Source organism: Crinia signifera, unplaced genomic scaffold, assembly GCF_055691185.1.
Source record: "Crinia signifera unplaced genomic scaffold, ASM5569118v1 HAP2_SCAFFOLD_151, whole genome shotgun sequence".
NCBI classification, from domain to species: domain Eukaryota; kingdom Metazoa; phylum Chordata; class Amphibia; order Anura; family Myobatrachidae; genus Crinia; species Crinia signifera.
The window spans coordinates 163,813-178,027 of NW_028142044.1; the positions used below are offsets into that span (position 1 = coordinate 163,813).

The following is a 14,215-nucleotide window of genomic DNA, read 5'->3' on the forward strand; positions in this document are numbered from 1 at the left end:
TATTATATGGGGGTATACTGGCAGGATATGGGGGTATACTGGCAGGATGGGGCACAGGGGGCAGGATTGGGGCACACAGTGTAGTGCTAGAGCTGGAGGGGCGGGGTCAGGACCAACTGTGAATGATGCGATAGGTAGGAGGACACCCGTGTTATTCCAGCGGTGGGCGTGGCTTGCGTAAAGCACGTGTGCATGAGAGGGCGTGGCATACTGCTGGAAGGGGCGCGGCTGAGGTCTCTCCCGCCCTGGGGCGGCTGCGTGGTGACGTCAGACGCTTCCCCCGGGACGTTGCGGGACGGAGAAGTAATCGAGGCCGCGGCTCTGGACTCCACCAGGCCGCAGGATGGGGGAGACCAAGGTGATCTATCACCTGGACGAGGAGGAGACTCCCTATCTGGTGAAGGTGCCAGTCCCTGCCCAAGACATCCGGCTGCGGGACTTCAAGGCGGCGCTGGGCCGGGGACATGCCAAGTACTTCTTCAAGGCCATGGACCAGGACTTCGGGTAACCCACACCCCCTGCTTACCTCTATATACCTCGCCCTTCTGCTGGATACCTCTATATACTTCCCACTGCCCCTGTGTACCCCCCTATGTGTACGTCACACTGCCCCTGTGTACCCCCCTATGTGTACCTCACACTGCCCCTGTGTACCCCCCTATACATACCTCACACTGCCCCTGTGTACCCCCCTATACATACCTCACACTGCCCCTGTGTACCCCCCTATGTGTACCTCACACTGCCCCTGTGTACCCCCCTATGTGTACCTCACACTGCCCCTGTGTACCCCCCTATGTGTACCTCACACTGCCCCTGTGTACCCCCCTATGTGTACCTCACACTGCCCCTGTGTACCCCCCTATACATACCTCACACTGCCCCTGTGTACCCCCTATACATACCTCACACTGCCCCTGTGTACCCCGCTATACGTACCTCACACTGCCCCTGTGTATCCCCCTATACATACCTCACACTGCCCCTGTGTACCCCCCTATACATACCTCACACTGCCCCGTGTACCCCCCTATGTGTACCTCACACTGCCCCTGTGTACCCCCCCTATGTGTACCTCACGCTGCCCCTGTGTACCCCCCTATACATACCTCACACTGCCCCGTGTACCCCCCTATGTGTACCTCACGCTGCCCCTGTGTACCCCCCTATGTGTACCTCACGCTGCCCCTGTGTACCCCCCTATGTGTACGTCACGCTGCCCCTGTGTACCCCCCTATGTGTACGTCACGCTGCCCCTGTGTACCCCCCTATGTGTACGTCACGCTGCCCCTGTGTACCCCCCTATGTGTACCTCACGCTGCCCCTGTGTACCCCCCTATGTGTACCTCACGCTGCCCCTGTGTACCCCCCTATGTGTACCTCACACTGCCCCTGTGTACCCCCCTATACATACCTCACACTGCCCCGTGTACCCCCCTATGTGTACCTCACACTGCCCCTGTGTACCCCCCCTATGTGTACCTCACGCTGCCCCTGTGTACCCCCCTATACATACCTCACACTGCCCCGTGTACCCCCCTATGTGTACCTCACGCTGCCCCTGTGTACCCCCCTATGTGTACCTCACGCTGCCCCTGTGTACCCCCCTATGTGTACGTCACGCTGCCCCTGTGTACCCCCCTATGTGTACGTCACGCTGCCCCTGTGTACCCCCCTATGTGTACGTCACGCTGCCCCTGTGTACCCCCCTATGTGTACGTCACGCTGCCCCTGTGTACCCCCCTATGTGTACCTCACGCTGCCCCTGTGTACCCCCCTATGTGTACCTCACGCTGCCCCTGTGTACCCCCCTATGTGTACCTCACGCTGCCCCTGTGTACCCCCCTATGTGTAACTCACGCTGCCCCTGTGTACCCCCCTATGTGTACCTCACGCTGCCCCTGTGTACCCCCCTATGTGTACCTCACGCTGCATCTGTGTACCCCCCTATGTGTACCTCACGCTGCCCCTGTGTACCCCCCTATGTGTACCTCACGCTGCCCCTGTGTACCCCCCTATGTGTACCTCACGCTGCCCCTGTGTACCCCCCTATGTGTACCTCACGCTGCCCCTGTGTACCCCCCTATGTGTACCTCACGCTGCCCCTGTGTACCCCCCTATGTGTACCTCACGCTGCCCCTGTGTACCCCCCTATGTGTACCTCATGCTGCCCCTGTGTACCCTCCTATGTGTACCTCACGCTGCCCCTGTGTACCCCCCTATGTGTACCTCACGCTGCCCCTGTGTACCCCCCTATGTGTACGACACGCTGCCCCTGTGTACCCCCCTATGTGTACGTCACGCTGCCCCTGTGTACCCCCCTATGTGTACGTCACGCTGCCCCTGTGTACCCCCCTGTGTGTACGTCACGCTGCCCCTGTGTACCCCCCTGTGTGTACCTCACGCTGCCCCTGTGTACCCCCCTGTGTGTACCTCACGCTGCCCCTGTGTACCCCCCTGTGTGTACCTCACGCTGCCCCTGTGTACCCCCCTGTGTGTACCTCGCGCTGCCCCTGTGTACCCCCCTGTGTGTACCTCGCGCTGCCCCTGTGTACCCCCCTGTGTGTACCTCGCGCTGCCCCTGTGTACCCCCCTGTGTGTACCTCGCGCTGCCCCTGTGTACCCCCCTGTGTGTACCTCGCGCTGCCCCTCTGTACCCCCCCTGTGTGTACCTCGCGCTGCCCCTCTGTACCCCCCCTGTGTGTACCTCGCGCTGCCCCTCTGTACCCCCCCCCTGTGTGTACCTCGCGCTGCCCCTCTGTACCCCCCCCTGTGTGTACCTCGCGCTGCCCCTCTGTACCCCCCCCTGTGTGTACCTCGCGCTGCCCCTCTGTACCCCCCCCTGTGTGTACCTCGCGCTGCCCCTCTGTACCCCCCCCCCCCTGTGTGTACCTCGCGCTGCCCCTCTGTACCCCCCCCCCTGTGTGTACCTCGCGCTGCCCCTCTGTACGTACTCACACACCCCCTCCCCCACTATATACCCTGGGTGGCTCCTATATACCTCACGCTGGCCCTGTGTACCTCACTCTGCACATACTCCCCCCACTATATACCCTGGGTGGCTCCTATATACCTCACTCTGCACATACTCCCCCCACTATATACCCTGGGTGGTTCCTATATACCTCACACTGCCTCTGTACCCCACATATATACCTTGTGTGGCCTACATCACGCTTCTACTGTATGCGCTTACACTGCCAGGCGGCCCCTGCACTCTGCTGCATCAGGGGGCGATTGCTGTGTAATTGGGATTGTGTGCTGTCATTGCAGGGTAGTGAAAGAAGAGATATCTGATGACAATGCCAAGCTGCCGTGTTTTAATGGCCGTGTGGTGTCCTGGGTAAGTCGTGTGACTTGGATGTGACCGCTGGGGATGTACTTGGTGAATATAGGTCTTCTATTTGGCCAAAAAGCTGAAACCTTCACTTTGCACCTCTAGAGGTGCGTACACACGGGGGAGATATATGTCTGTGTCTCCTTTTCATCAGCGACCAGAGATGGTCGCTGATGAAAGGGAACCTCTGCCAGGGCAGAGCGCAGTACCACAAAACCATTTCTACTTGTTGCCACCAGGCCGGTCACCTGTACAGGTACTGCAGCTAGCCTCAACCTATTGTACTCCAGTGCGCTGCTCACCAACCCTACCCTTGTGTACCCTGGATAATGTTGACCGTTTGTCCTTGGTTGGAATCCACCTCTGCTCTTCTAGGATGGATTACACATGACCTTCACCATGAATCATTGTTTTCATGTTTATGGGATGGACTGCAGATGGACTGATCCCTATTCCTGTCTTATAGGGTAGACCAAAGATGGCCCCAGGAGGAGACTATCTCTTATAGGGTAGACCATAGATGGCCCCAGGAGGAGACTATCTCTTATAGGGTAGACCTGGGGTAGCCAACCCTAGTCCTCGAGAGCTACCAACAGTGCATGTTTTGCAGGTCTCCTCACAGAATCACAAGTGAGCTAATTAGCTCCATCTGTGGATCTTTTAAAATGTGTCAGTGATTAAAGAGTGCAGCTGTGCAGCAGCTAGGTTGTCTGGAAATTTGCACTGTTGGTAGCTCTCGAGGGCTAGGGTTGGCTACCACTGGGGTAGACCATAGATTGCCCCAGGAGGAGACTATCTCTTATAGGGTAGACAAGGCATGTCCAACGTTGGCCCTCCAGATGTTGTGAAACTACACATCCCAGCATGCTTTGCAATAGTTTTAGCATTCTCTAATAGCAAAACTGTGGCAAAGCATGCTGGGATGTGTAGTTTCACAACATCTGGAGGGCCAACGTTGGACATGCCTGGGGTAGACCATAGATGACCCCAGGAGGAGACTATCTCTTATAGGGTAGACTGTAGATTGCCCCAGGAGCAGACTATGGGGCCCATTTATCAAGCAATATTTGCGGCTAAATCCCCGAAAACACACGTTTTCGGGGGTTAACCGCAAATATTAAGTATCACAGGGGACCGCTGCAGGAATCTACGATCCCTGCTGCGATCCCCCCCTGCAGCGCCGCCGATGTATCAACATCGGGCAGCCCTGGGCTATCGCCATTCTAATGTGGCGATAGCCCGTTGTAGCCTACATATCGCACTGCCCAAGCGCCTGTGCGGGGGGGGGGGGTCAGCGTGTAATCGCGCATGCGCAGACCCCCCCGGCTTCGGAGCCCTGTCCCTGCCAGTTGATACATTGGGGCGAAATGATCGCATTTTACAATGTGATCCTGGGTGGTAATATTCCGCCCAGATCGCATTGTAAATGCGATCAATGATAAATGGGGGCTTATGTCTTATAGGGTAGACCGTAGATGACCCCAGGAGGAGACTCTCTTATAGGGTAGACCGTAGATGACCCCAGGAGGAGACTATCTCTTATAGGGTAGACCGTAGATGGACCCAGGAGGAGACTGTCTTATAGGGTGGACCGTAGATGGCCCCAGGAGGAGACTGTCTTATAGGGTAGACCGTAGATGACCCCAGGAGGAGACTATGTCTTATAGGGTACACCAGGGGTGGCCAAACCTGTCCTCAAGATCTTCCAACCGTGCATGTTTTCCAGGCAACCTGTGGATCTATAGTAGGAATGACTGCAGCAGGTTTTAAAATGTGACAGTCAGTAATGACTACAGCTGTGCACCAGCTAGGTAACCTGGAAAACGTGGACCGTTGGTAGATCTTGAGGACCGGTTTGGCCACCCCTTGGGTAGACTGTAGATGGCCCCAGGAGGAGACTGTCTTATAGGGTAGACCGTAGATGGCCCCAGGAGGAGACTGTCTTATAGGGTAGACTGTAGATGGCCCCAGGAGGAGACTGTCTTATAGGGTAGACTGTAGATGGCCCCAGGAGGAGACTGTCTTATAGGGTAGACCGTAGATGGCCCCAGGAGGAGACTGTCTTATAGGGTAGACCGAAGATGGCCACAGGAGGAGACTATCTCTTATAGGGTAGACCAGTGATTCCCAAACGCTGTTCTCAAGGAGCACTAACAGTTCATGCTTTCAAAGTCACCTGTGGATTTTTAAAATGTGACAGTTGGTGATACCAACTGGGTGACCTGGAAAACATGATATCTTGTCATGCTCAGTCCTAAAAAAGCACTAACCACTGGGAAAGCCCCAGCGAGCGGGTTGGGCCCGTGTTTATATCTTGGAGGATAGACCATGGTAATGACCAGCCTGACCGGATGCAAGGACCATGCTTGCATCTTATGGAGTAAACATTGGAGGATCACCACCCACCCCGACAAAAGTCTGGGTCCATATTTCTTTCTTATAGTATATACTGTGGATTGGAGGACTACCCCAGCAGGCAGCTTAAACCTTGTTAGAATAGACCAGGGGTGGCCAAACCATTCAGTCAGCTGGTACACAGGCGGAGTCATACCTAACTAAGTGGTATGGAAAATGTGAACTGTTGGTTGGTCTCAGGGACCAGTTTGGCCAGCCTTGGCAGTGCCAATGAATGATGACCACGCTGACAGGAGGCTGGGTCAGTTTCCATCTTTAAGTGTAGACCAGTGGTTCCTAAACCCTTTTCTCAAGACACTCAAAGTCCACATTCTAAGAATATCCCTGCTTAGGCACAGGTGACTTTTTTTTATTGTACCCCACTCAACCTAAACTGTTGGGGTACCTTGATGACCAATTTTTTAGACCATGGATAATTATCACCCTGTAAGGAGGCTGGATTCGTGTTTCAGTCTTTTAGTGTTGAGACCATAGATGATGACCTGAAAAAGATTGAGCCTGCCTTTCTATATTCTAGCGTAGACCACGGATGGTAACCCTTCGCTTCCATCTATTATGATAGACTGTGGGTGAGGATCACTCCTGGTAGGAGGCTGGATCTGTGTTTGTCTTATAGTGTAAACCATGGATGATGACCACCCTGGCATGATTCTGGTTCCATGCTTACGTCTTGTAGTGTAGACCATGGATGATGGCCTATCCGGCATGATTCTAGGTCTGTGCTTCCGTCTTGTAGTGTTGACCAAGGATGATGGCCTCCCCGCCATGATTCTGGGCCCTTACTTCCGTCTAGTAGTGTAGACCATGGATGATGGCCTCCCTGGCATGATTCTAGGTCAGTGCTTCCGTCTGGTAGTGTAGACCATGGATGATGATGATGATGATGATGACTCTAGGTCTGTGCTTCCGTCTGGTAGTGTAGACCATGGATGATGGCCTCCCCGACATGATTCTGGGCCCTTATTTCCATCTAGTAGTGTAGACCATGGATGATGGCCTCCCCGACATGATTCTGGGCCCTTACTTCCGTCTAGTAGTGTAGACCATGGATGATGGCCTCCCCGGCATGACTCTGGGTCCATACTTCCATCTTGTAGTGTAAACCAAGGATGATGATGACTCTAGGTCCGTGCTTCCGTCTAGTAGTGTAGGCCATAGATGATGACCACTCCGTTAGGAGGCTAGAGCCATGTTTCCATCTTACAGGATAGGCCATGGTACTCTGGTAAGGGGCTGGGGCTACATTTGTGTTGCATTGCATAGGTGGGTACGCCTCACCCGGGCAGGAGGTCTGGCTGCCTACCGATGTTTCTCTGTCCCCGCTGCTATTGTACTATAGCTGTCATTAGATTTGAGCGGAGTAGCACTTAATCCTGCTCCTAGTATTTCCAAGCTGCAGGTTGTGGCAGATACTCCTTCATGTAGTTCTGCCAGTGAGATCGCTCCATTCTCTGTCACATGAGCTGGTGGCGGATGACCATGGCCAGCCCAAGGAGAGGTGGCGGCACTGGGGTAACATTCCCAGCTCCGAGGGACATGTGACACGATGGTCTCTATCATCTATTCTTCATTTCCTCCTGATGACCACTTGGTTCCCCGCTCCTGTTCTGGTCCGTATGTGACGGGTTGGATATACAGAAGGGGAGGTGCTGAGTCCTAGCACTGTGGGGCAATGTCTGTATATATTTGGTCGGTATGGGGGCGGGGCCAGGCCGCTGCAGCGGGAAGATGAGCGTGTATCTGCCTGTTCCTGGCTGTGACGTACGCCCGCTATGTGACGTACACCAGATGACATCCTACTGATGACTTTCTCCTTTCCACAGCTGGTATCCGCAGAGAACGCGCAGCCCGAACAAACGCCTCCCCCCGCAGATCTGCGTCCTGAGCCTTCTCCCGTCCCCCCTCCTCTCCCACCGCCCCCTGCAGAGAGAACCAGCGGCATCGGGGACTCGCGCCCTCCCTCCTTCCAGTGAGTATTGGTGTCATAGTATCCCGGGTGACTGTATGATTGGCGCACATTATGGGCACCGATGCCGCTTTTGCTGCATGTGGGCCTAGTTGTTTGTTTACCCTGTTACCAGGCGCTGCCGATCCTTTGTGGCGCTATATAACTCACCGACCACCTGCGGGGTGGTCTCCTACATGCTCAGTGATGAGATGTACGCCCTGGCAGGGAGCGCTGGAGGGGGGAGTTTTGGCTGCCCCCCCCCCTGCAATACGTGCAGACCTGTACGAACCCAGCATATCGTAGGTGAAACTACAGATGTGTCCTCGTAGGTCTATGCAGCCCCCTCTCGGTGTACTGAGCCTGGATGTACGGGAGGAGGACACATCTCTAGCAAGTGGTAGATGCTACATGCGTGTGGTGGTGGATCCATGCATTCCCGTACTCACACTCTCTGTGTTGTAGCCCCAATGTGTCTGACAGTGCGGAGCACCTTGACCAGGAAACGGAGACAGAGTCTGTTGTGTCTGTGCGACGAGAGCGACCTCGGAGAAGAGAGAGCGCAGATCAAGGTGAGGAGAGTTGGGGGAGCTGATGTATGATTGGATGGAGGGTCATGTGGTGGTGTTGCTGTGGTGTCTTCTCCATGAGCATGACCAAAATAATCACTATTGGCATCCAATATGCTGCTCCCTGGTGGAGACATGGGCTGGAAACCCTGCGTATCCTACGGTCTCCCCTTCAGCTTGGGCTAACGAGCTGTCAGAAAGGCGACTGGAGCAAGTTTTGGAGGATTTGCAGTTGGGTATCGGAATACATGGGGTGCTGGGATTTCAGTCTCTGTAGTCTCTCTCTCCCCCTGTAGGTGGCAGTAATGAGGCTGTATCGCAGAGTTCCTGCCACTCAGAGTAGGTGGTATTTGGGCTTATGAGCCAGGCATTGGGAAAGATTTCCTGACTGCCTGTTACTGCTGCCAGGCCTTGAAGTCCCAAGTGTCTGTCCTTTGATTGGTGGCGGACAGGTCTCCTCCTCAGGGGTTCTGTATGGAACCTGGACAGGTTGGACCCTTCCTCAGGCTTCACCAGACTCCGGCCAAGCGTTTCCACATCTCTGGAGAAGGCCTGTGGTAGACATGGGAAGACGTGGACCTTCTCAGAAGGCTGGTGGTGGGTGGCTGCAGACACTTAGTCATGTTGCTCATCCAGTGACGCAATGTCCCATAGGTGCACGGACGCTGAATGGCCGCCCCGATCGTCACCTTGCTGGGTATGAATCGTCCTCCACCCTTCTTACCAGTGAGATTGAGACCAGTATATGTGATTCGGAGGAAGATGACACCATGAGCAGGTAATGAGGACGTTTATCTCCCCTTCTGTCGTCCTGGCCAATGACTTACTGACCATCTAACGAGCTATTGCCCAGCACAGGGGCTGTCGTCATAGTTACATAGTAACCTACGTCCATTAACTTCAACCTTTGGTCTTTGGAGGTCACCGAGGCGGACGTTTACCAGACAGGATCTGGTTGCTTTGGGCAACATCATGGATTCATTTTAAGAAGCTTTGATAATTTTACTCCTATGACTAAAAAGCACCCGGGAGTCTGTTACCAAGGTGTCCATTATATGTGACTGGTCCAATAACTGCACCACATACCTACCTACCTACCTACCTACCTACATACATACCTACATACATACATACATACATACATACCTACCTACATACGCACAAAGTGTCACTCCAGTCTGTTACCAAGGTGTCCATTATATGTTGACTGGTCCAATAACTGCACCACATACATACCTACCTACATACCTACCTACCTACATACATACATACATACATACATACATACATACATACATACATACATACATACATACGCACAAAGGACAATACAGTGTCACTCCAGTCTGTTACCAAGGTGTCCATTATATGTGACTGGTCCAATAACTGCACCACATACATACCTACCCACATACATACATACATACATACATACATACATACATACCTACCTACCTACCTACATACATACATACATACATACATACATACCTACCCACATACATACATACCTACCTACCTACATACATACATACATACATACATACATACATACCTACCTACCTAAAGTGTCCATTATATGTGACTGGTCCAAATAACTGCACCACCTACCTACATACATACCTACCTACCTACCTACATACATACATACATACCTACATACCTACCTACCTACATACGCACAAAGGACAATACAGTGTCACTCCAGTCTGTTTTAGTGCTTTATTCATCTTGCTTACTCTCACTATCTCTCTCCTCCGGCAGCTGTCTCTGCATGTACACGGTATGTCACACTGTCTTTTTTGCCTCTTTCCTCCCGCAGCTGTCTCTATGGAGCCACTAATATTGTGCATGTATAGGGTATGTCAGTTTCCTCCCGCCCCTGTCTCTGTGCGTGTGTGGGGTGTGGCGGTCTGTTTCCTCCCGACCCTGTCTCTGTGCGTGTGTGGGGTGTGGCGGTCTGTTTCCTCCCGACCCTGTCTCTGTGCGTGTGTGGGGTGTGGCGGTCTGTTTCCTCCCGACCCTGTCTCTGTGCGTGTGTGGGTGTGGCGGTCTGTTTCCTCCCGACCCTGTCTCTGTGCGTGTGGCGGTCTGTTTTCCTCCCGCCCCGGTCTCTGTGCGTGTGTGGGGTGTGGCGGTCTGTTTCCTCCCGACCCTGTCTCTGTGCGTGTGTGGGGTGTGGCGGTCTGTTTCCTCCCGCCCCTGTCTCTGTGCGTGTGGCGGTCTGTTTCCTCCCGCCCCTGTCTCTGTGCGTGTGGCGGTCTGTTTCCTCCCGCCCCGGTCTCTGTGCGTGTGTGAGGTGTGGCGGTCTGTTTCCTCCCGCCCCTGTCTCTGTGCGTGTGTGAGGTGTGGCGGTCTGTTTCCTCCCGACCCTGTCTCTGTGCGTGTGTGGCGGTCTGTTTCCTCCCGCCCTGTCTCTGTGCGTGTGGCGGTCTGTTTCCTCCCGCCCCTGTCTCTGTGCGTGTGGCGGTCTGTTTCCTCCCGCCCCGGTCTCTGTGGGGTGTGGCGGTCTGTTTCCTCCTGCCCCTGTGTGGGGTGTGTCGGTCTGTTTCCTCCCGCCCCGGTCTCTGTGCGTGTGTGGGGTGTGGCGGTCTGTTTCCTCCCGACCCTGTCTCTGTGCGTGTGTGGGGTGTGGCGGTCTGTTTCCTCCCGCCCCTGTCTCTGTGCGTGTGGCGGTCTGTTTCCTCCCGCCCCTGTCTCTGTGCGTGTGGCGGTCTGTTTCTCCTTCGGAGACATCAGGGGCCACAGCGTTACAGTGGGTAGTAAGGAGATGGGAGAGCACCAGCACCCTAGAGGTTAAACTTGAACTGCCTCCCAGGCAGCCGGGCTCCTCCCCTCCTCTACCCCGCCTCCAGGCCAGGAAGCTCAGTTTTTTCGGGTGCTGGCAGGAGCCAGATGCACCTAATAGAGGGGCTGCTATTTAGCAGCCTAACTTGATTTTTATATTTTATTTTTCATTTTTCTTTTACACTGACTTGTGTCAGTGACAGAGCAGCAGCACTGGGGGTCTGCACAGACACCTGCGCTGCTGCTCCATCACCCGGGTCCGGAGCTGCATCGCCACTCGAGGGTGGGGACCTGCAGCGGCCCCCGGGCACTGGGGAGCCACAGCCGCCACCGGACGCCGGGGACCTGACAAAGGTAACGCGCTCCCCGCTGGGAGCGCGCGCGATTGCGCTTGCTGGGCATTGCGGCTGCAGCAGTTCGGCGGGGGGGACCGCCGACTGCGCTGACAAGCGGACGGCTGGTTCGCCACCCGCTCCCGCTGGACCACCAGGGAAACGGTTGTGGGCAGCGGCGCTAGGTATGCGGGGCCGCCCGGTAGCGCCGGACCCCTGCCATTTTTACCTGCGCCGCATGTGGACACCTCCCTGGGGGCCATTTGTCAGCAGGGGGAGAAGGCTCCCCCCACATCAGCCTCTCCACCGGGGACAGTAGGCAGGGAACTGTGTTTAACACACAGAGAGTTCCCGCCACTGAGATCCCTTCCTGCCTGCCTGCGACATGTGAGGAGGGACACGGAGGAGCTCATAGCCACCCGGAGTTCCACTCCTTCACTGCCAGGTCATTTGGGCATGTCCCCCCTGTACCCCTCCTTCGGGAAACTGTACAGTACTGTGCTCTGAAAGGAGCCTTGTGCCATTAATTGCATTGCCCTTGTATGCTGCATTGTTTGTTAACAGTTTAGCTGCCTGTCAGTTTAATCTGTGTTACACTGTACTATAGGGCCATGTATTGCTGGTTAGGTCATGCTGACTTAACATGTGTGGAGGGACACAGAGAGCTTATCAAGCCAGTCTGGGGTTCCACTCCTTCACTGCTGTCAGTTTAATCTGTGTTACACTGTACTATATGGCCATGTATTGCTGGTTAGGTCATGCTGACTTAACATGTGTGGAGGGACACAGAGAGCTTATCAGCCAGTCTGGGGTTCCTCTCCTTCACTGCCTGTCAGTTTAATCTGTGTTACACTGTACTATATGGCCATGTATTGCTGGTTAGGTCATGCTGACTTAACATGTGTGGAGGGACACAGAGAGCTTATCAAGCCAGTCTGGGGTTCCACTCCTTCACTGCCTGGGCTCCCCTGTAATAATCTCCTCCAGGAGTCAGGTTACAGAGCAGACAGAGTTCAAACTGTGGGCACAGCAGAGCCAAGTGCAACATTGTATCCTGTGAATTAACACCATCACTGCCTGTCGGAAGCATAAAGAACAGAGCGGATGGTGTAATGGTTAGCATTGCTGCATCACAGTGCAGAGGTCATGGGTTCGATTCCCAACATGACCCAGACTGTGCAGAGTTTATCTACCTGTCAGATACAAGCTGACTGTCAGATGCAGACTGCGTTGTCTGTACCATATAGACTGCCAGTATATCCACTGCACCTGTATATATAACTGCACTGTATGTCTATATCACTGCTTTGTATGTCTATTACAAGCTGGCTCAGATGCATACTGCATTGTCTGTACCGTATAGACTGCCGGTCTATATCACGGCAGCTGTCTATTGTATGTATATCACTGCACTGTCTATATCACTGCATTGTATGTATATCACAGGCTGGCTGTGCACTGTGTAACACTATCACTGCCTGTCAGAAAGGCTGCCTGCCAATGATTGCTATATGTGCCTAGTACTAGCTTACTGCGTACTGTGGGGGCAGCACAGCTCGGGTCGTGGGTTCAATTCCCACTATGACCCTAACTGTGCAGAGTTTGTACGTTCTCTCCGTGTTTTAGTGGGGTTACTCCGTGTACTCCGGTTTCTTCCCACAATGCAAAATTTAAAACAGAAGTATGCTGTGTTAGCCGTACAAATGGGCCAAATGTCTACGCCACCGCAAGGTATACGTAGTACCAGCTTACGGTGTATGGCTTGAACACTATCTCTGTTGGTCAGAGAATACTGTGTTAGCGGTACCATATAGGCTACCCGCCTATTCTATGGCATTGTATGCCTTCTATACTTGTAGTACATTGTCTTACCTGTGCTTTAGCAGCCGGTTCACAGTGCTATAATACTGCAACGTCTTCCAGGAGTACCAGTCCCAGTGACTCTGGGGCTCCGGCGCGGATGTCTTGTACATCCTGTAATGTTGGCCTATGCCCCCATTACTAGTACAGGACGGCTTATACGCAGGCTGCTACAATGCCTGGGCGATGCCCACAGGTACAGCCTCCTCTAGAAAACAGGAGCCTGCTTGGGCCACGTTCTTTACTCCGTTGCCGGTGCAGCTAGTAGCAGTAGCAGCCTCATCCCTTGGCTGAGTGCTTATCTGCCTCCAGACAAGGTCCCCAGAAATGCCGTCCCCATCCTTGGCGGGTGTAGCTCCCCGCACAGTGGAAGCGCTCTGTACCTGCAGGTAGACGCAGATACTCCTCCGTCAGCAGACACAGAGAGGAGGACACCTGGGATTAGCATTGTCTAGAGGGGACCGTCGACGACGGTATGGAAGATGGGGGGCCTGTGATAAGGTGAATCCCCCCCACCTCGTCTTGAGGTGCCGACCTTGGTCTCAGCTGTCAAATAGGTCCTTACCTTAAACGACCCCGCTGAGCCGCCTACACCTTTGGGTGTCTCCCTAGGTGTATTCTGGGTTTATTCCGTAAATCTGTGAACTCGACTAAGGTCATCAGTTGGGAGATTCCTAACAGGAAGTTTAGCTTGCCATCGGCGGTTTCCCTTCCTTTTACCCCCTTCCACAGGAGGACATAGTCCCCTGGGAGACTGTCCCTAAAGTGGACGCACTCCTGCCCCAGGCATCTGCTTGGGTGGCTAAGGCCTTAGTTGCGTGAGCAACTTCTCTCACTACGGACGCTGCATAAGGGGTGTCGGAGGAAACCCTGCTGCCTTCTATTGAGTATCAGGTGACATTTTACCTGGGGGTGACGGCTCTGGAAATTACACCAATCGCCTCCAGAGGGTCACCCTCGGCCATAGCTG

At 54.2% G+C, this 14,215-nt stretch overlaps 1 protein-coding gene across 2 annotated transcripts in view; it reads left to right on the forward strand.

The window, feature by feature from the left end:
• Window positions 1-233: 233 nt before the first annotated feature.
• Window positions 234-14,215, forward strand: part of DVL2 (dishevelled segment polarity protein 2) — a 47,839-nt gene continuing 33,857 nt past the window's right edge. For both annotated transcript variants that reach the window (XM_083167986.1, XM_083167987.1), the window contains exons 1-5: window positions 234-504; window positions 3,274-3,343; window positions 7,576-7,721; window positions 8,163-8,269; window positions 8,921-9,044. In XM_083167986.1, coding sequence (XP_083024112.1) covers window positions 344-504; window positions 3,274-3,343; window positions 7,576-7,721; window positions 8,163-8,269; window positions 8,921-9,044 — 608 coding nt within the window. In that variant the 5' untranslated portion in view covers window positions 234-343. The remainder of the gene's footprint in view (window positions 505-3,273; window positions 3,344-7,575; window positions 7,722-8,162; window positions 8,270-8,920; window positions 9,045-14,215) is intronic.